Genomic DNA, 21726 nt, shown 5'->3' with positions numbered 1-21726 from the left:
CTACAGTCCATCCAGTGGTGCGCTCAGAACCGAGGGGTTGCGCTCTAACTTGGTAGGAAGAAACCGTATGTTCTACAAAACTTTCCCTCCCCAGGGCTGATGAAAGAAAAAACAGTAACGGGACAATCTCTTAAACGCAGCCGGCGCGCTGCTTTGAGCCCGAGAGCCTGTAAAAAGCATGCAAGTGCAGCCCCCGGCACGGCCGTGCAGTACTGATTCGACAAAGGCCACACAGGTGTCCACACAGGGGTGGCGCTCCGTGGGATCCGGGGAGAGGTGCTCGCGCCACACTGAACGTGCGAGATGCCGGAGTGGGCGGCCCCCTTTGAAACGGTTCGTTACGAGTCGGTGCACGCGGGCGGCGAGCGCCACCTGTTGGCGGCGCCGTGTAAGCGCCCTCGGCTTGGCGCAGCTGCGAGACCGGCGCCGCAGGCTCCCGGGAGGGCCACCCTCTGCGCCGACACCGCACACCTCTGACCATTTGGGCAATTCCCTTGGGCGAGATTCGCAGGGGACCGGCTGGTCTTGCATTCTCCAAGGCGGCCGACGGCCTGGTGTGCTCGGTGGGGCTCCCAGCACCCCCACCCCCTCTGCGGACTGGATGCTCCTGGCGCCCCGAGATGCGTCTGCCGAAGCCTGACCCCTAAGGTGATGGGGGCAGGCGGGCCCTTTGGGAAGCGATTAGCGCAGGAGGGCGGCGCCCTAGGGACGGGATCGCCCCACTGCCTCCGCCGCGCAAGGACGCGGCGGGAAGCACGCCTGCGGGCCGGAGGTGGGCCCGGCCCGGACACCGACGCTGCCGTCACGGTGGCCTTGGGCCCCCGGCCTCCGGGACCGCGGGGAGCGGGCGTCTGCGGTCGCACGGCCCTGATCTGTGGTGGGGGCACAGGAGCCGCAGCGCACGGAGCCCGTCCCCGAACAGTGGGTGTGACCAGCGGCCGCCACCTGGCCGCCCACGACGTGTCGCCGGGACCTCTTGTGGGAACGGAAGGCGGCCTTACCTCCCGGTGCCAGGCCGAGCGCCCCTCGCCGCCCGCGGGCTGCATGACGGTGGTCCAGTTCTGCGGCTGGGCCCTGCAGAGCGCGCTGCGGGCGCTCAGGGAGTACGTGTACGTGAACAGCCCGTTCACCTCCAGCAGGACGTACTCCGTGTGGACCACCTCCTGGAACTTTCCTTTCCGCCACCTGGGACACACACAGGGCTCGGCTGCAGAGAGGTACAGCCGCCCCCACGCGTTCCGAGACCATCTGGGGATGGCGGGGGGCGGCAGAGCAAGACGGAGCTCCCCCGCAGCCCGGTGGCCCCACGGGGCTCCACATGTGGACACCCCAGGACAGGTGGGAAGAGCCGGCAGAACAGGGGTGGGGGGAGCAGGCAGCGGTGTTTTCGACCAAGTGGCCACCATGAGCGGAGGCTGGAGGACCCTGATATTCTATAACTGAATAATGTCACTTGTAAAGAAACTGATGAATTACACAGCATCTAAACCAACAAACAGGTAAGACCCCTCGCCACCTGTCCTGTGAAGTCCTTCTGATGACATCTGCGGACATTCAAAGGGGACAGAGTTAGGGCTGTTCTAAAGCATTGTTTTGGTGCACAGTCTGTGGCCTCCAGCACAGTGGGGGCTCCCGCCCCTCCTGGGATTGGACCCTCTCTCCCTGACCTTCCCTCCAGGCCAGCCTGCATCGCACCACAGGGCAGCTCTGAGCTGGGGATTGGCCCTTGGAGCCGGGCTCAGTCCTGTGTGCCCAGCCCACAGTTCTTCCCCAGCACGGGATGAAGGCCAGGTGGAACTAAGATGCAACATGGTAATGCACCTAAATGTTTACAGGTATGAGGCAGTTCCTGCCATCAGTAAGTCAGTCAACACCTATCTAGTCTGACAATATCTGCTGTGAGTGGGGGCAACAAATGGGGGAGCGGGGGGTGGGCACGGGCCTACAGGGTTTATGTAAATTAATGATCATTAAATAAAATGGAAAGGCATGTTCCTTGGGCGCACTGGCCACATGTCCAGTGCTCAGTAGCCCTGCGTGGTTCTGGGCTGCCGACTGGGCTTTGCAGAATTACGGGACATTTCTGTCATCACAGGAAGTTCCATGGGGCAGCGCTGGGCTGGGGCTGCAGTAGGGTCGCTTCACCCCAAGGTGGATGGTCCTGGCCGTGCTGCCCGAAATTGGTTGGCTCTGCTGGGTCAACCACCCACAGAAATGGAGGGATTCCACGTAGAGGTACAATGAAGGAAGGCAGCAGAACTCATGGGAGGAGCAACATTAGTGTTATGGGCTGAACTGTGCCCCCCCAGAGATGCCTGCCTACAAGGAAGCCCGAGCCCCAGCGCAACTGTACTCGAGGTGGGGCCTTAGGCTGAGGGACGTCATAAGGGTGGCCGGTGATCTGAGAAGCTCCCGCCCCCCCACCTGTGGGGACCCAGGGAGAAGGTGGCCTCAGGGGAAGGCACGCCCGCCCATGCCTTTATCTCGGACCTCAGCCCTCCAGAGCTGAGGCAGCGTGGGAGGAGCAGGGCCCCCGGTGTGGGTGTGCGGGAGTGGGGCTGGGGTCTCACATCTCCACCACGGGCTTCCATGGGGTGTCGTAGTAGACGAGGTCGGGGCAGCCCAGCCTGTCGTACGGGTAGTGCACCACCTGGTCCTTAGTGGCCTTCTGCCCCCTGAAGTTGGGGTCGTAGGCGTCCCTAAGCAGACACGGGAGCAGGGAGGTAGGAGGGGGGCATCGGAGCCGTGGTCGGATGGCCCTGGCCCCCCTGGGAAGGTTAAAGCAGTGGGTCCGCCTGGCTGCCCCATGGGGCATGGGTGTGTGGCCACACACTGTTCTGGATGTTTCTGGGAGGCTGGTTTTGGAGATGAGGTTAGTATTTAAATCAGTGAACCCTTGAGGAGAGGAGAGTGCCCTCCTTAAGGTGGGCACCTGGCAGAGACAGACGCCAAGAGATTCTGCCCCCGCGGCCTTGGGGCTCCAACTGCCTCCCTCCCCTCAGCCTGCAGCATCTTCCGTCAGACTGCGGCCTTACCGACCCCTGCGACCCTGGCTCCTTAAGGGAAGTCTCTCTCTCTGCGTCTGCCTGTCCCCGCCCCTCCCCCACTCTCTCTCCTTCACACGCACACACTCGCATCCTGTTGATTCTCTTTCCCTGGAGCCCCTGACGCACACGCCTTCCCACAGTGGCACCTGGGACCCCCAGCACTGTATGGAGGGCCACCTGGTCCCTACCCCCTGCTGCCTTGGCTGAGAGCACCTGGCTAACTCCACTAGCTCAGGTGCGCAGGTGGCCGTGCTCTGAGGGCTGGTGGCACGCTGGCGAGGTGTCAGAGGTGGTCCAGTGGACGGCTGAGCCTGGGTGGGGGGCTCTGCCACCTCCCCTTCCTGGAGATCAATTTAAAAGCTATTCTCAATCTGCCCCTGGCGGTGGAGTGCGGGACATGGGAGGGGGTGCTGAAGGGAAACCCCTGGCTCACCTCTCAATGACGTAGCTGTAACTGTCACTCAGGGCCATGGTGTCCAGAATGCCCTTGTAGCAGGCCGAGACCTCCCTGTGAGCAAGAAGGGATGGTGAGAAGCTGCCTGACGCCACCTAGAACTGGGTACTCGGGCATGTTTCCTTTCGGCATTTCGAGCCCCACTGGTTTGATTTTTGAGCCCCTTCTCACTTTCTGGTTCAAGATGCTCCAGTCTGGTCTGGTGTCTTCCCCGCCCAGCCCAGAACCAGCCACTTCTCCAAGGAACCTGAACCCTTGTGGTGACACGGCATTAGAGAGCCAGACCTGGGCGCTGGGGGCCCTAACTCTTCAGACAACCGTCTCCTGGTCCTTCTTTGTTCCCATCCGAGCACGCATTCTTCAGCAGCATGGTCTACTTTGGCCTGACTGGGAATTTGTTAAGACTACAACCATGCTAGGCATGTTGTTTTCTGTTTTATTTCACATCCATGTTGGTGCAATAATCCACGCAGGGACCTAACTCTGCCTTGCTTTTTCTTCACAGCTGTGGCGGTGTTCATTGCATCAAAGGACTGTGACCTGCTTCCCCTTCCTCCGCTTGCTGGACGTGTGGGTTGGCGTGCTTCCAGCTTGGAGCGATGAGGAAGGATGCTGCCGAGAGCATTCTGCAAACCGTGCCTCTGCAAATGTGCTGAGTGGAATTGCTCAGTTGGAAGATGCGCTTCCCCGGAGCAGCCGAGAAATGAGTCCACCTCCCAGCAGTCTGTGAGTTCCTGAGGCCGCCAGGGGAGCCCCATGCTTACCAGGACTTGTTCCCGGCTCGGCTTTGGGGACTTTCCCACGTGGGTGGATGGACAAGGGTCTCTAGTGAACGTTTTCATTGCTTTTTCCGATTAACTGAGGTTGACCACATTTTTGGTACCACTTGGGCTTTGTTTTCTCATTCTTCCTCCTTTGGGAGTGCCTGTTCAAGCCTTTTGCCCATTTTTTTTCCTACTAGTGTGTCATTTAAAAAAATTACTGATTTGAGGAATTCTTTGTAAGTTCCTGATCTAAATCCTTTGTTTGTTACACATGTGGCAAATAGCTTCCCTATTCTCTGTATGGCAAAAGCTTTTTTTAATGTTGTTTTAAAGAAGCGTTTCCGGCACATAGGTCTTAAATATGTAATTGACTTATTCGACAGGGTGTTGCCATCTGAGAGCAAACATCTGGTAAAATCATGGCCTGAGGTCACCGTGGCCTTGGAGGGGCAGAGGGCAGAAGGGGGCTCCTGCTGGGCCCCAGGAGCCATGGTTAGAGCTTCAGGAATTTCGTGAGTGTGCGGGTGGCTTTTCAGCAAGGATGAAACCAAAGCCCCTTGTTTCGGGTTGCCCCCACCGCCCCACTTCTCCCCGGACCCCACCCCGCTGTGAGCTCACTCACTTCCGGATGACGATCTCTTTCTCGTGGTCGCAGCCCACTGAGATGAGCGCCGTCTGCGGGGGAGGGGACAGGGATGCTGGCTGGGACCCGCGAGGGCTGCCGACAGCCCGGCCATGGCGAAAACCCACGTAGGGACACACTCACGCCTGGAGGGATTTAGCACAGCGCCTGTGGACCCCACCACGGTGACCCCGGGGCCTGAGAGTCACTGTCACTGTGCCCGGCCCCGTGGAGAGCATGCCCGAGCCGAGGGGTGCAGCTAAGGCCCCCATGGCTGGCCTACCTCGCAGCAGCTGCGCAGAGACTGGAAGCCAGTCTATATGAGCCAGGACAACGCTTAGCATATGGAGGGCAAGGGGGGAAATGAATGAATGAATGGGCTGCAATGAGCAAAAGCAGGAGGAGAGAGAGAAAGAATGATTTTGGGTCAGGCTGATGGCCTTAGAGACACGCTGCTCAAACGGTGGGGGGGGGTACCTCAGAGAGACGCAGGGCCTAAAAGCCACAGGACAGAGACTTTTGAACAAGAGCTTTACATTGAGACAAACATGGCTTTACCATGAGACAGAATGCAAGACTCAAATCAACTTCTTAAAAATTGAAGTAAAATACCCATGACATCAAATGCACCATCTTCACCGTCTCCCAGTACGCAGCTCCGTGCAGCTGTCCCCACCCCAACCCCCAGAACTTTCCCTCCCCACAAGCTGACCTCTGTCCCCTGAAGCACACTCCCCACCCCCTCCCCCTGCCCCCACCCCCACTTTCGGTCTCCGTGGATGCGGCTCTGCTAGGGATGCCCTGGGAGGGGGATCAGACAGGGTGTGCCTGTTGTGTCTGCTCATGTCACTGCGCAGCGTGTCCTCGAGGTCCACCCACGGTGCACCAGGTGTCAGGGGGTCCTTTCTTTTTCAGGCTGAGCACTATTCCCGCACGTGGCTGGACACCCTGCATACATCCATCCCCCGTCCACGGACACCTGGGATGCCCCCAGGTCTGGGCTGTTGTGTGGGATGTAGCTGAGGAGGCATGTGCCCAGGTTTTCAGGGGGCTGTGTGTTGTTTCTGGGCCCCTTGCGGGCACTGAGGAGGGCTTTTACCCCAGTTGGCCGGAGGCTGTTCAGGGGATGCTCAAGAAGGACCGTGGACTGACGCACCTGACGTGAGGTCAGGGAGTCACGGGGGGCAGCCCTGGCAAGGGGACTGTGATGGAGGAGGGGCAGGGAGCCTGGCAACCGGGACAGGATCACTTCCATTTCCCGATCCTGAACTGGGGCTTGGCCGGCCCCTCAGCGAAAAGCCCCCCAAGGCCCACTGCCATTATTCTTAACACGAGCCACGAAGAATATGGGACAGCACAAGCTTGGGACATACCAGTGGCTTGAGGTCCACACAGGAAATTTCCTTGTCGTCTATGTCCAGAGAGATGGTGGACATTGTGGGTCTTTTTATGCTGCAAAGCAATGGGGGTGTTATTGTATTGCACACCAGTATTGCAGTAAAAAGCGTCATCGACCCATCCACCCGTCGTCCATCCCCCCATAGCCATCCCCCCATCTATCCATCACCCATTCATTGCCTACCCATTACCCGTCCATCCAGCCGTCCTCAGCCATTCATTCCGGCATTTCGGCGGAGAACCTCTGCTCACACATGGCGGCCCTGCTCTGCCTCTAGTTTCTACCTCTTCTCAAGTCAGTTTTGCTAATGGTTTATAACAACTTATTGCCAAGAACACCTGACAGCCTATTTTACTATTACCTAGCTGTAGCTGATGCTTTTTTGTTCTCTTAACAGCTTCTGCATCCATACTTTCTTCTTCATTTCCCATCCCTATGGTTCGTTTTCTCTTTCTCCTGCAGGATGGTGGGGTGTGGTCTACTACACGGGTCTGAAGAATGAACTTTATGTTTTGTTTTGGCTTTACGCTGTCCTTTGCCCTCTATTTAATACGTTTCTGATTGTACCACTGTTCACTCCCTTCCCACAATTCCTTGTGGCTGTTTCCCTGGTTCCCTAAGTTCAATACTGGCTCTTTCCCTCCAGTCCATTTTTTCCTCTCCGAGTAAAAGTGCTTGGGGTACAAATTTCCCTCTCAGTATATTGTAGCTATTCCATGATTATTTCATACAGGGGTGATTTACAAGGTTGTTTCTGAATTTCCAAGTGGATTGTTGTTATTGGTGGTGAGTTTTTGATGGTCATGTTCTAGTTTTACCAGATTAAGTCCTGAGACCATGGTCTGAACATCTCTACTAGGACTCATTCTTTTAATGGCCAAGTACATGAATACTTTAAGGATTTTTAAATAAACTCACCGTGGGAGAGGAACATACATTCTACATTAGCAGCATACAATGTTTTTTTTTTATAACTTTTCATTTATATATTTTTTCAGCTTCATTGAGGTAAAACTGACAAATAATACTATAAGATATTTAAGATGCACAGCATGATGACTGGCCCAGGTACACTTGTAAGAGACTCCCTGTCGAGTTAATTACCTCATCCATCACTTTCCATAGTTAACTTTTCAGGTGTGTGTGAGAACATTTCAGTTTTTTTCTTAGCAAATTTCAGCTACACAATGCAGTGTTTAGGTCTATCTATAGAATTATAACATATTTGTGGAAATAAATGCTCTAGGGGCCTCCTAGGCGTGGCACCAGCAGGATCTGTCCTTCTGCATCTGGCTTATTGCACTGAGCACAGTGCTAAGGTCCATCCGCTCTGGGACAGCAACGTCCCCCCCTTATTAAGGCTGAATAATGTTCCGGTGTGTGCGTGGACATACTGTGTGTACCCGTTCATCCGCGGCTGCTGGGTTATTCACATATTGTGGTGGCAGTCGTGAAGCATGCTACTGTGAGCGTGGGCTGCGTGTATCTCCTTGGGTCCCTGACTGCAATTTTTCTGCCACAGGCCCAGAAGTGCGATTGCTGGGTCCTGTAGTTATTCCATGTTTAATTTCTTGAGGAACCACCATTTGTAAAGGATTTTTGCTTTACCATCCTGGGAGGGAAGGACCAGACCTCAGCCCTGCTTTCCCCAGCCCCTGCTGAAGGAAGGCATAGACAGCCCAGGCCACCCACCACTGGCCAGGTGACCACATACTCGGAAGTGAAGTTGGCGTCAGCCCTGCCACAGAACTGCTGCTGCCTCAGGGAAATGTTCTGTGGAACAGGAGAGAAAAGCCTGCCTGACCTGGTGGAATAGCCTGAAGCGGGCTGCAGGGAGAGGTGGACACGGGGCTGCCTGGGAAAGGCTTCTAGGCGCTCACAGAAATCACTGTCCCAAGTTGATTTCATTGCTACGTTTGTCCTGGGGACCCAGAGTTAGGTGTGACTTTGTTCCCCCTCTTCTTCAGCTGGGGTATGACAGGCCTGGCTGTGCCTGTGGTCCGCCTGTGCCCTGACCCCTGGGCTTGCCAGCTAACACAGGTCCAGCACCCTCCCCAGGGCTGGTGAGGCTCCCTGTCATGTCCTCGGGGCCTCTCTTGTGATACCTTACCGATGTCACTCATCTGGGTGATGGCCACCAGCCTAGGCGGGGCTGGGCCAGGGCCAGGTCCCCCCAAATTCTGAAGCAGCACACCCAGGGGTGTGCAGGGCAGCAAAGGTGGAAGAAGGGTCCAGTCAAGGGACGACAAGGTGGCCACTCCTGACCTGGCCAGGCAAGGCCACGCCCTTCACCACACTGACCGGATTTGGGGCCAGGGCCCTGCTCACCATTCTGTGCATGGTCCTCCCGTCGTACCTGTAGCCGTCTTCGTACATGATGGCATCCTGTATCCCCAGGGAGTGGGGGTTGCTCAGCATTGGCTGGGGAGGGGTTGGGAGAAGTGTACACTGCACAGCGCTGGCAGGTGCCAAGGGGAGCCACAAGGGTCATACCCACCAGTGACCACAATAAAGCTGCTCGTGCAGCTGCCAGTCTGGTCCCCAGGTGTGTCCCCACCTCCCCTACCCACCGACCGAGGCCATAGAGCCCCCTTTTGCAGACGGCGTGGGGCTGCACAGTTGCCAGACCCAGGCCCTCCATGGAGCGCAGGGAGGCCTGGAGGCCCAGTGAGACAGCACTGGAGACGAGCCAGAGACAGCTGGCATCCCCATGCGGGCCCTGGTCCTGGCTGACTGGCCTCCCCAACATCCTGACCCCCATGGCCCCCCCTTTGCAGCTTGACTGCTTGTGTCCAAGAGTTCAGGCTGGACACTTGGATTTCAGGCTCACAGACCCCCAATCTTTGCGGGCACCTCCGCTGCAGTGAGGGCAGGATGGGGCAGTCGGGCTCTTGGCTGGAAGCCACAGAAACCGGCTGTGGCTGAGCTAAGACATGAAGGGGATTCTGGAAAGCATGTGGGCGGGCGCCTTGGAGGGCAGGGAGCCAGGGGCAGAGGTGGTCCCCGCAAGAGGTGGCCAGACAGGTTGCGACCAGTTGAGAGAGACAGAGAGAGACAGTTTCTACGTGTGTCACGAGGTCGGGGTCCCCCCACGGGAGGGTGCCTGGGAACTCCCAGAGCCTCGGAACCATGGGCCACGGGCCTGAGGCCCGGGAGAACACCACTTACATGAAAGCTCCTCAAACCTGGCGGTGTCCTTACCAGCGGCACTGGTGACGTGCCTGCCTTGGGAACCATCAGCGCTGTCAGCTCCAATGTGCTGTTCATGTCAATGGTATACATTTTGTCTGCAAAGTCTCCTTCCAGAAGCTCTACCTGGTTAGAAGGGCAAAAAAGTATATAATAACAATGGTGAATACATTAAATCAATCCTCTGTTCCCCAAAAGGAAAGGGCAAGGAGGTGGGAGGTGGTCAGTGGTCCCCGCAAAGGATGGAAGCTTCCAGTCTCGTAGGTGGGGAAGCACATGACCCCAAGAGGGCTCTCGAAGCACCCACCACACCCTGCAGCCCCGGCTGCCTTGGGAGGGAACTGCGGCCCTGTGTTTCTTTCTAGAGTTACCACCGGGCATGTGCCCCTAGATGGCATCACTGCCCGGATCCGGACACTGTCATGTCTTATTGTTTTTCGGTCCACGGGCTCCCCCACCACCCCTGTTCTCGCTTCTGTTCATTTGTGAAGAGCCCAGGTGTTGGGATGCGTGGCTTTCCCGGGGCCTGGATTGTCCTGGTGCAGTTGGGCACACTCCCCTGGGCCCTGCGGTTCCGGCAGATCGGTGGCTGGACCGTCAGGTTTGGGTCGGATCCCGTCGACAGGACCCCATGGGATCCCGACCACTGCTGGCGGCAGGCCGTGGCTGGCTGGCTTTCTGGATGCGGAGGTTGCCATGTGGCAATATTGTATCATTTTGTTTCCCTGTGTTCCCTGGATTGATTTCATAGTGTAAACGTGGATAAAAGGAGTTAACGTGGACTCTATTCAGAGTAGACTAACTAGAGTTGGGGGGGCCATTAGGGAGATGGGGTCTGTGCACCCCCTCTTCTCTAACTGGTCTCAGAAGAACGGTTAAACTTTGTGTTCTGTCACACCTTCGACATCTGCTTCCTGACACGCTCTCCTCCCCCTAGCTTACTGCGTTGTGGGAATACAGCACGAATACACACATCATACAAAATACATGTTAGGCGATGCTTTGCCTTATTGGGAAGGCTTCTCGTCAGCAGTAGGCTATTCATGGTTAATTCTGGGTGGAGCCCAAAGTTATACGTGCATTTTCAACAGCGTTGGGGGTGGTCCCAGTACCTCTGACCCTCATGTTGTTCAAGGACCAACTGTACTTGGAAAGGGGAGTCGTTCTTTTAACAGAATCATTTACTTTATTCTCTCTGAACAATTCTGAGGGGTGCTTGTTACAAAGAGCCTCTAATAAAGATGAAATATGTTTCTGTGTGAAATAAGTGATGCAAAACTGTACAAGGTGAGAAAAAATTGTACAAGGCAGGGGGCCAGCCCTCTGGGGCCTGGCGGTGGCTGTCTGAGTAACTTGTTTATGTGAGATTCAAACCTAACTGGGTTCTCTGGGTTTAACAAATCCGGCAACCCTGCGTGGAGCTCCATGTGTGGGTGCTGCCTCCAAATGCCCACCTCTGGGTCTCTGCGATTTACTCTTTTTTAAGAAGAGTGCCTTGAACGCTGGTCTAAACCGTAACGATTAAATACCTTGCAAACGTCGACGTGCAGGTCCATGAGAATCGCCTGAACATTCACGAGGCACTTCTGGAAATCAAAAGCTGGAAACACCAGATCGGGCACCGGAGTCAGTACTTCCAGCATCCCCACGTCCGTGAACATCAGGGCTGCCTCCTGGGACCACATGTATTGCTTCGGAAACTAGGAGAAAAGTGATTTGTGAGCTAAGTCATTCTAGTTGTTGTTTTGAGGATTTAAATGTTATCCTGCGGCTCAGGCTTAAAGGTGGGAGGACAAACAGGAAGTAAGCGCGGTGATAGGGAAGCTTGGCTGAGACGCCTGCCCCCCTGTGTTAGGCATCCCTCCCGCGGTGATTAGATGGACAATCCCCAAGGAGAGGACACCTGGGCGGGAGGGGGAGTGCGGGGGAAGCAGGCCCGGAACACACCCCCGTCACCCGGGAAGAGAGTCCTGAGCGAGCCCCACCGAGGTGAACCCTATTCTGTTGGAGGGTTGGTGGGGTGGCTGGGATGCTGGCAGGAAAAGCTCTGCATCAGCTAGTCAGGACCCCAGGGGAACGTTTCTGGCTTGGGCACTAACAAGTTACAGGAAAAAGAGAAAAAGCTGGAACATCAGTTTTTTTCTCCCTCCTAAAAAGCTGGATATTATCTACTTCATGCGGTTTTGTGACGATGACGAAATAATATTAGATAAGCGTGATGTGCAAGATAATGTGAGATAATCCCAGTGCCAACACTTTCTACGTATGTGACCTTGGGGACACTGTATGATTCTGTCCAGTGGGGACAATATAAGGTTCCACGTCTGCCATGGACATACAATGGGGAAATGACAGCCTCTTCAACAACTGGTGTTGGCAAAACTGGACAGCTACATGCAAGGGAATGAAACTGGATAATTGTTTAACCCCATACACAAAAGTAAACTTGAAATGGATCAAAGACCTGAATGTAAGTCATGAAACCATAAAACTCTTAGAAGAAAACACAGGCAAAATCTCTTGCATGTAAACATCAGCAACTTTTCCTGACCACACCTCCACGGGCAAGGGAAATAAAAGCAAAAGTGAAGTCATGGGACTACATCAAACTATAAAGCTACTGCACAGCAAAGGACACCATCAGCAGAACAAGAAGGCCTCCTACAGTGTGGGAGAATATGTTCAAAAATGACATGTTTGATAAGGGGTTAACATCCAAAATACAGCAAGAACTCACATGCCTCAATACCCAAAAAGCAAATAACCTAATTAAAAAATGGGTGGAGGCATGACGGACCCCACAGAAATACAAATAATTATTAGAGAATACTATGAAAATCTATATGCTAACAAGCTGGAAAACCTAGAAGAAATGGACAACTTCTTAGAAAAATACAAGAATGACAAAATCTAAACAAACCAATTACCAGAAAAGAAATTGAAGTGGAAATCAAAAAACTATGCAAGAACAAAACCCCCGGGTCAGATGGATTTACCTCGGAATTTTATCAGACACACAGAGAAGACATAATACCCATTCTCCTTAAAATTTTCCAAAAAACAGAAGAGGAGGGAATACTCCCAAACTCATTCTATGAAGCCAACATCACCCTAATACCAAAACCAGGCAAAGACCCCACCAGAAAGAAAACTACAGACCAGTATCCTTCATGAACATAGATGCAAAAATACTCAACAAAATATTAGCAAAGCAAATTCAAAAATACATCAAAAGGATCATAGACCATGACCAAGTGGGATTCATCCCAGGGATGCCAGGATGGTACAATATTCGACAATCCATCAACATCAGCCACTGCATCACCAAAAAGAAGGACAAAAACCACATGATCATCTCCATAGATGCTGAAAAGGCATGTGACAAAATTCAACATCCATTCATGATAAAAACTCTCAACAAAATGGGTATAGAGGGCAAGTACCTCAACATAATAAAGGCCATATATGATAAACCCACAGCCAACATCATACTGAACAGCGAGAGGCTGAAAGCTTTTCCTCTGAGATCTGGAACAAGACAGGGACGCCCACTCTCCCCACTGTTATTCAACATAGTACTGGAGGTCCTAGCCACGGCAATCAGACAAAACAAAGAAATACAAGGAATCCAGATTGGTAAAGAAGAAGCTAAACTGTCACTATTTGGAGATGACATGATATTGTACATAAAAAACCCTAAAGACTCCACTCCAAAACTACTAGAAGTGATATCGGAATACAGCAAAGTTGCAGGATACAAAATTAACACACAGAAATCTGTGGCTTTCCTATACACTAACAATGAACTAATAGAAAGAGAAATCAGGAAAACAATTCCATTCACAATGGCAAAAAAAAAAAACAACCTAGCAATAAACCTAACCAAGGAAGTGAAAGACCTCTACCCTAAACACCATAAGACACTCTTAAGAGAAACTAAAGAAGACACTAACAAATGGAAACTCACCCCATGCTCTTGGCTAGGAAGAATTAATATCGTCAAAATGCCAAAAGCAATATACAGATTTGATGCAATCCCTATCAAATTACCAACAACATTCTTCAATGAACTGGAAGAAATAGTTCAAAAATTCATATGGAAACACCAAAGACCACGAATAGCCAAAGCAATCCTGAGAAGGAGGAATAAAGTGGGGGGGATCTCGCTCCCCAACTTCAAGCTCTACTACAAAGCCACAGTAATCAAGATAATTTGGTATTGGCACAAGAACAGAGCCACAGACCAGCGGAATAGAATAGAGACTCCAGACATTAATCCAAACATATATGGTCAATTAATATATGATAAAGGAGCCATGGACATACAATGGGGAAATGACAGCCTCTTCAACAGATGGTGCTGGCAAAGCTGGACAGCCACATGTAAGAGAATGAAACTGGAGCGTTGTCTAACCCCATACACAAAAGTAAATTCGAAATGGATCAAAGACCTGAATGTAAGTCATGAAACTATAAAACTCTTAGGAAAAAACATAGGCAAAAATCTCTTGGAGATAAACATGAGCGACTTCTTCATGAACATATCTCCCCGGTAAGGGAAACAAAAGCAAAAATGAACAAGTGGGACTGTATCAAGTTGAAGAGCTTCTGTACAGCAAAGGACACCGTCAATGGAACAAAAGGTATCCTACAGTATGGGAGAATATATTCATGAGTGACAAACCCGATAAAGGGTTGACATCCAAAATATATAAAGAGCTCACGCACCTCAACAAACAAAAAGCAAATAATCTAATAAAAAATTGGGCAGAGTAGCTGAACAGACAGTTCTCCAAAGAAGAAATTCAGATGGCCAACAGACACATGAAAAGATGCTCCACATCGCTTGTCATCAGGGAAATGCAAATTAAAACCACAATGAGATATCACCTCCCACCAGTAAGGATCGCCACCATCCAAAAGACAAACAGCAACAAATGTTGACGAGGTTGTGGAGAAAGGGGAACCCTCCTGCACTGCTGGTGGGAATGTAAATTAGTTCAACCATTGTGGAAAGCAGTATGGAGTTTCCTCAAAAAGCTCAAAATAGACTTACCATTTGACCCAGAAATCCCACTTCTAGGAATTTACCCTAAGAATGCAGCAGCCCAGTTTGAAAAAGACAGATGCACCCCTATGTTTATCGCAGCACTATTTACAATAGCCAAGAAATGGAAGCAACCTAAGTGTCCATCAGTAGATGAATGGATAAAGAAGATGTGGTACATATACACAATGGAATATTATTCAGCCATAAGAAGAAAACAAATCCTACCACTTGCAACAACATGGATGGAGCTAGAGGGTATTATGCTCAGTGAAATAAGTCAGGTGGAGAAAGACAAGTACCAAGTGATTTCCCTTGTTTGGAGTATAACAATGAAGCAAAACTGAAGGAACAAAACAGCAGCAGACTCACAGACTCCAAGAAGGAACTAGTGGTTAGCAAAGGGGAGGGGTGGGGAGGGAGGGAGAAGGGGGGGATTGAGGGGTATTGTGATTGGCATACATGGTGTGCGTGTGGAGGGGTCACGGGGAAGACAGTGTAGCACAGAGAATACAAGTAGTGACTCTGTGACGTCTTACTACACTAACAGTCACTGCAATGGGATGTGGGGCGGACTTGATAATATGGGTGAATGTAGTAACCACCATGTTTTCCATGTGAATCCTTTGTAAGAATGTATATCAATGATACCTTGAAAAAAAAAGGGTTCTACTTCTTAAGACGATGGTTAACTTCGGGTTAAATGAGGTAAGAGAAGAAGGAACCATCTGCTATGCTCCAAGCGCTGACCAAGTCTTAGCCATCGTTGGTGTCATTTTAATAACCTTTAAAATCACTATTATGATTACACTTATTAAGCATTAAATTAACATTATTAATTTAATATTAATTGAAATCATTGCTAAAGTATTGCTATCACCATTAAAAATACTATTGCTGTATTAATAACTAGAGCAAGTTCTAGCCTTCAGAGAAGGGACAGGAAGTTTGGGAAGAGGATCGCCATTCCTCACCACCCAGGTAATGACCCTGCTTGGATTTTACCTACTTTGATCAGGGAATTTGACAGGTATCCCAGGTTACCGTAATACAAAGTGTTCTCCCGTGTTAGAACTGCCAGCTGATGTGTATCTATGAAAGACCAAAGACGACAAAACGACAATTGAAATGAAGGTTGTCTCAAGGGACAAAATATTTTTAAAAGAGAAAAAAAGTTAACAAAAGAAAATTCCCCTGAATTTCATCATACAGACCAGGGATAATAATGAGTGTTGGTGAGGCTGTGGAGAGATTAGGACCCTCATACACTGCTGGTGGGAATAAAAAATGGGGCAGCCTCTGTGCCCAGCCGGTGGTTGCTCCAAAGGTGAAGCCCAGAGCTGCCGTATGACCCAGCATGTCCCCTCCTAGGTGTCCATGAACAGAAAGGCCATCTACCCACAAGGAAGACGGCATGTGAATGTCCACAGCAGTGTGATTCACAGCACCCAGGAGTGGAAGCAAGCCAAGGGTCCATCAACTGAAGAATGGATACACACAGTGTGGTCCAGCCACACCCCCTGCAATATTATGCAGCAGCGAAAATGAGCGGAGCACTGCCATGTGCTGCAGTGTGGACGGATCCTGAACACATGGTGCTCAGGGAGACACCAGACACACAGGCCACACAATGTGTGACTCCATTGCTGTAAAATGCCCATAACAGGCGAATCCACAGACAGAAAGTGGGTTTGTGGGGGCTGGGGGCTTGGGGGAAATGAGGGATTACAGGGTGGTAGATAAAGGGGATGACTTTCTTTGTCAGGGGGATGACATGGTCCTAAAGTTGACTGCGATGATGGTGTCATAACCCTGTACATGCCCTGAAAACCCCTGAATTGCACACTTTAAATGGGTGAATCGTACAATATGTGAATTATATCTCAATAAAGCTGTAACAACCGAAAGTCAGCAAATGATTTCTCTGCTTTGCCTGTGTCTTGGCCCGTGTGGGCGGCCGTAGCACAGACTGGGAGGCTCAGGAACAGCAGACATTTACTCCCCATGGACCTGGAGGCTGGAAGTCCAAGGTCAAGGTGCCGCCAGCTTCGGTGTCTGGTGAGGGCTGCTTCCTGGCTCACAGACGGCGCCTTCTCCCTGTGTCCTCATGTGAGGAAGGGGCTGGGGGCCTTATGGGGTCTCTGTTATAAGGGCACTGATCCCATTCACAAGGGCCCCACCCTCGGGACCTAATCCCCTCCCAAAGGCCCAACTCCCCATACCATCACCCTGGGGGTTAAATCTCAACACACAGATTTGTGGGCAGGACACTACCATTCAGACATCAGCAGCCTGGGCTTGGTAGAGGAAGAGATGAGAATGTGAAGGACCAATTAGGAAGCTTCTACTGATGGGGAAAGAGATGATAAATACATGGTACCCGCTCAATTTCCAGAGACCAGCGGTTCTTTAAGGGGCACAGACGATGCTATATGTTTTCAGCAGTTCCATAGTTAATATACATTGTGAGTGTCTCTACTGTCTGGGAAGGGACACCCCAAATCCCTAATAGCGGGTAATTGTAGGAAGCTGGAGAGGGGCCTGGAGTTGGGGGCTGATTAAAGGGACTTTAATTACACTTGTAATTTTAAAAAAACCTTTAAGGGATCATGCATCGTGGGTATAATTATAAACAAATGTATCATTCATTCCTAGGATCTAAATTGATTTTAAATGGATAAAGGGATATAGGTGACAGGAGGCGGGGCAATAACCAGCAAACGGGAAATACCGCCTCTTCAAACATCAAGTGACGTTATGGTCTGCTTTGTGGCATTGTCTGCCTCAACGTTTGCAAGCCAGGAGCTGTGTTAGGAGAACAGCCATACTGGTGAATTTCATCTTTCCTGACTGAACTGGTCAGGAGAGCAACAGGACAATTTACTAGCTAAAAAATCCCGAGGGCGCCATCTGTTACGCATTGCATTGAGTCCCCTCCACAAAAAGATGTGTCGAAGTTCTAACTCCAGGACCTCGGAATGTGACCTTCTCTGGGGACAGGGTTTCGCAGAGGTGATTAAGTTAAAATGAGGTCATGGGGCGAGCCCTGATGTGATATAACAGTGTCCTTATAAAAAGGGGAAGTTTGGACACAGGCACGTGGGGAGATGACGGCCATCTACAAGCCATGGAAAAAGGCTGGGGGACAGATCCTAGTCTGCGGCCTTCGGTAGGAGCACAGCCCTGCTGACATCTTGAGTTCAGACTTCCGGCCTCCAGAACTGAGAGACAATATGTGTCTGTTGTTCTGAGCCACCGATTCATGGTACCTTGTCACAGCAGCCCTAGGAAACGCATGCCCAAACGACATCCCATGGGGTCGCAAGAGGGCATCAAAGCTGACGCCCAGTCTTTGCAGAATGCATGATAATTGCGTTTGGGTTTGGTCTGCCTTCGTTCCAGCAGGCCAGCGGTTGATAAGCCAGGTACAAAGCCCGTCTAGGCAGGCAGCTGAGGCTTGGGCACTCACTGGCAGCCACGCCGCGGATGCTGATGTTGGCTTCAGAAATGGAAGAATACAATATGCGGCGTCCTTTCTGCACCACAACGGGTTTGACGAGCTGACCTGTGGGATAATGGAGCAGAATTGTGAGGGCCTGTGCATGGGCGGGGAGAGGGACTCCCACCACCGCCACCCACTGACCCCACTCTGCCCGCTTGGTTCTTGGCGCCAGTGATGAAGAATCAAGGAAGACAGAGCTCGGAGAGGCAGTGTTGTAAAATATCATACGGAACATGCTCAGGTCTAAGAAAACTCAACCCCTGCAACTCTCCTTGGGCTAAGAGCTTGAGGAATGGCTGTTGAGTTTATAAGAGAAATACTTTTTCATTGTCTGGAGGCATGAACAGGGTGGGATGCCTTTTACTACCTGGATAACATATTTAGAGAACTAGACACATTCATTCTGGAATGGGCTCCCAAAATGGGCAGCCAGCCCTGAGCCTTTTTCTTGCACTGGGGTAAACAGCCATGTTCAGGCGACCTGACTGGTGCTGGGCAGCAGGCTGCAATTGTAGGTGCTGTTGCAGCCATTCCTGTGTCCAGAGGCCCCTGACAGCGCCCCCTCCAGGGAGGGAGGCCTCCTTCTGCTCCTCTCCTTGTGCTAGGCTGGGGCTCATGTAGCGGGGAAACTGCCAGGATTCTTCAGCTGGGCCAGCCGGAGGTACTGGACATTTCCTGATTTTCCTCTGGCCTGGGAGAAGTTCAGTGGGGTGGCCCTGACCCACATCACCTCCCAGAGCCGCTAAGCTTGGCTGTTGCCAATTCCCAAAACACGACCTGCCATTTCTGGACCAAGGGCTCGAACCCTCTGCCTTAGGCATCCAGGGACTTTCAGAACCTGCCCACATGGCTGTAAGGACTCCAGGAGGCAGGACCTAGGGGCTGTCCACTCAAGTCAGGGCAGCGCTGTCCCTGCGTGGTGGGGACACTGCACGGCAGCCCTGAGCCTGGGCCTCACTCACCTTCATTTACGGAAACCAAGAGGCTATTCTCAAACCAGAAGATGAGAAAGCCTCTCTGTCCGGGGACGATGAGGACCTCCAGGGGCTCACTGTAGTTAAAGGGCAGCACAAAGCTGAGGTTCAGGGGGTGGTCCGAGTAGCTGAACTTGGCCTGTGGGAGGAAGACCAGAGTCGTGGGCAGTACAAAGCTGGGTCCGTGCTTCTGCAGACAGGACAGTGCACGTGGGTCCCCCGTTATTCAGACGCCCTTCACGCCTAATCATCTAGGCCAGTGGCTCTCAGTGTGGGGTGATCCCGCCCCCAGGGGACACTGGGTGATGTCTGGGGACATCTGCGGTCATCAGGACCCGGGAGCTCCCGGAATGGAGGGGATGGGGCGCAGCCCTACGTGCCCAGGACGGGCCCTCCCAATAAAGGTGCCATCTGACCGCAAACCCCCCGCAGTGCCGGCACTCCCCACGCGCTCCTGCTCTGGTGGGCCAAGCCCGCGTCGGCACCGTAGCCCTGTGTGTTTACTCGAGCTGACTTCCCCGGGGGAGACCCCGTCTCTCCTCCAGCCGCCTGCACACGCCGGATGCTTTTCCTAGCAGCCTCTCACCTAACTAAGGCCGCTGGCGTATCACAACCCTCCACGGGCTCCTCTGGGGTCAGGTCCCCTTCCCCTGAGTGCCGTCAAAGCTCTCTCTCCCTTGCTGTTTGTGGAAGACCTCCCTGCTTTCCGAGGATGGAATCAAGAACACAGACAGTGTGGCGGGTTTCCAAGGGGTCCCTCCAAGATGCCTGGATCCCTTTCCCAGACGGCACCCCAGGGAGAGGAGGGAAAGAGACTGAGTGCTCAGGGCCGAGGGGGGGTGGCGCACAGGCTGCCGAACGCGACCCGTCCTTCCCCCCCACCGCGGACGCGGGGACCAGGCCCACCCTGAGTGAGTCTGCAGGCCCGGCTCCGCCCCACTGGGGCCCCAACTGGCCGGCCTTGCGCCGCGGGGCCTGAGAAGTGGCCTCTGTCGGGAGCCCGGCTGAGCTGCCAGGCGTTGGAGTAGCCGGTTAAGGCAACAAGGCGAACAGGAAAGAGGTCAGCAGTTCAGAGCGAGGGGACAGAGCAAACCTGAGCCCCTGCTCTGTCCCTCCCTGGCCAACGGGCCGAGCGGGAGGGGCCAGAAGCGCTGAGCCAGAGCGGAGCACAGCGCCTGCAGGACCTTCTCCTTCTGAGAGGCCCCTGAACGGGACGTAACGGAAGGCCACGGACAGGGACCTGGCAATGACGGTGCCCAGGCGAGGAAGGCAAACATGCAGACAGGGAGGCCCGAGCCCTGCGGCATCTGCTTCCCAGCCCGCTGTGTGTGGGCAGAGCCACATTACGGCGCAGCCTTCCTGCCTGCCTGTGTCCAGGCCCCAGAGAAGTCCTGCAGAGTTGGAACCAGGCGCTGGACTCCTCAGCCATTACATTCTTGGGATTTCCGGGGTGGTGGGAGTGTCCCTGTCATTCATGGAGGACTAGGAGGTTCACACTACGAGGGATGCAGGCTGGGAGCAGGACCCGCCGAGATTCCAGAGGGTTGAGGCTTTCACCGCCAGCCATCAGCCCGACCTCCAGAAACTCCCCGAGGCGGGGTCTCCCCAGGGCTTCAGAGCCGCGCCCCGGCTGACAGTGTGCGCAATACCCAGTACTGACTGGACTTAATCTGTTTCTGACTCTCCTTTGTTTTCAGATGCAGTTTACGTGGACTGACCCCTCTTCTCAACTTAGCCTAAGTGCTGTCTCTGAGGTCACAGGTTTCTTGTCCTGGTTTTCTGAGTACACATGAAAATCATCCATAAAAAGACTGGATGCGAGGTATTTGAAACGATCCTGTGCACCCTCTGGGACACACACGCCCCGTCTTGTATTTCGTCCCTAGTGCACAGCATAATGCCCAGCACCCCCTAGACACTACTTGAATATTGCTGCGTGCATGACTGAAGAAGCAGATGAACAGGGGAGAAAGGGGTGGTGGGGGTGGGTATGCGGATGATGTCATTAGGTGGATGGATGGAGGATAGATGGACGGGTGGGTGAGCAGGTGGATGGGCGGGTGGATGAATGGGTGGGAGGGTGGATAGGTGGATGAATAGATAGTGTGGTGGATGGACACATGGACGGATAGGTGAATGAAAAGCTAGATGAATTTCAGATAGGAAAATCTAAGTGTATAAGTCTTAACAAACCTGGCTTGTGGTGAAAGTCACTTAAGCCATTCTTACTGCTCACAGTCGCTCACCTGCCCATGATTGACGAGCAGTGTCCCAACCTGTGACAAGGAGTGGAAGTAGAAGATGCCACCCAAGGTCACGTCCGGTTCTGCCTGTGAAACAATCCAACAGACACCGCGGGTGAGCATGTTCTGAGCCGAAGCCTGACTGCAGACTTAACTCCAGACTCTGTAACAAGCTGAAATGAAGGAAAGTCTTTTTTATTATGCTCAGTTTCCCCTCTTTGGAGCTGCGGCATGTAAGGCAGAACCTCGGGTGAAGGCGGTGTTGGTATGAGCGGGTGGTGTGGCCCTGAGCGCCAGGGGCCTCCCTGCATCCTTCCTTCCTGCCTCGGCTCCTCTGTGCTGATGTTTGGCTGGTCCGCGAAGTGCCCAGCAGGCAAGCTGGATGGAGCGTGAGGCCAAGGCCCCCCAGGACAGAGGGGCAGTTTGCCCTGGCAGCCCAGCGGGCTATCTCCAGACACCTCTCAGGTACGACAGAGGCAGACGAC

At 52.8% G+C, this 21726-nt stretch overlaps 1 protein-coding gene and 1 long non-coding RNA gene across 11 annotated transcripts in view; one reads left to right on the top strand and one right to left on the bottom strand.

Annotated features, from left to right (window-relative positions):
- Positions 1-21726, bottom strand: part of CATSPERD (cation channel sperm associated auxiliary subunit delta) — a 35330-nt gene that overhangs the window by 1567 nt on the left and 12037 nt on the right. For 6 of the 7 annotated variants that reach the window (XM_037018438.2, XM_037018439.2, XM_073220498.1 and 3 more), the window contains 13 exons: positions 21245-21328; positions 18987-19137; positions 17992-18087; positions 15532-15614; positions 11005-11175; positions 9488-9601; positions 8615-8707; positions 8001-8059; positions 6261-6339; positions 4888-4940; positions 3481-3555; positions 2571-2699; positions 1002-1185 (listed from right to left, as the gene is read on the bottom strand). In XM_037018438.2, coding sequence (XP_036874333.2) covers positions 1002-1185; positions 2571-2699; positions 3481-3555; positions 4888-4940; positions 6261-6339; positions 8001-8059; positions 8615-8707; positions 9488-9601; positions 11005-11175; positions 15532-15614; positions 17992-18087; positions 18987-19137; positions 21245-21328 — 1371 coding nt within the window. The remainder of the gene's footprint in view (positions 1-1001; positions 1186-2570; positions 2700-3480; positions 3556-4887; positions 4941-6260; positions 6340-8000; positions 8060-8614; positions 8708-9487; positions 9602-11004; positions 11176-15531; positions 15615-17991; positions 18088-18986; positions 19138-21244; positions 21329-21726) is intronic. The other variant, XM_037018440.2, reaches the window with a different exon arrangement.
- LOC118972396 (uncharacterized) lies at positions 26-21375 on the top strand. 4 transcript variants are annotated; one of them, XR_012124534.1, is made up of 7 exons: positions 26-648; positions 1140-1217; positions 1679-1835; positions 3721-3920; positions 4007-4227; positions 20696-20820; positions 21237-21375. It is a non-coding gene; the product is annotated as an uncharacterized lncRNA (long non-coding RNA). The 4 variants fall into 4 exon arrangements; XR_012124533.1 differs by having other exon boundaries at positions 3686-3920; XR_012124535.1 differs by lacking the exons at positions 26-648; positions 1140-1217; positions 1679-1835 and adding an exon at positions 1366-1499 and having other exon boundaries at positions 3686-3920.

Source organism: Manis javanica, chromosome 13 (assembly GCF_040802235.1).
Source record: "Manis javanica isolate MJ-LG chromosome 13, MJ_LKY, whole genome shotgun sequence".
Lineage (NCBI taxonomy): Eukaryota > Metazoa > Chordata > Mammalia > Pholidota > Manidae > Manis > Manis javanica.
The sequence above is the reverse complement of the archived record's forward strand: the minus strand, read 5'-3'. Positions and strand labels throughout refer to the sequence as shown.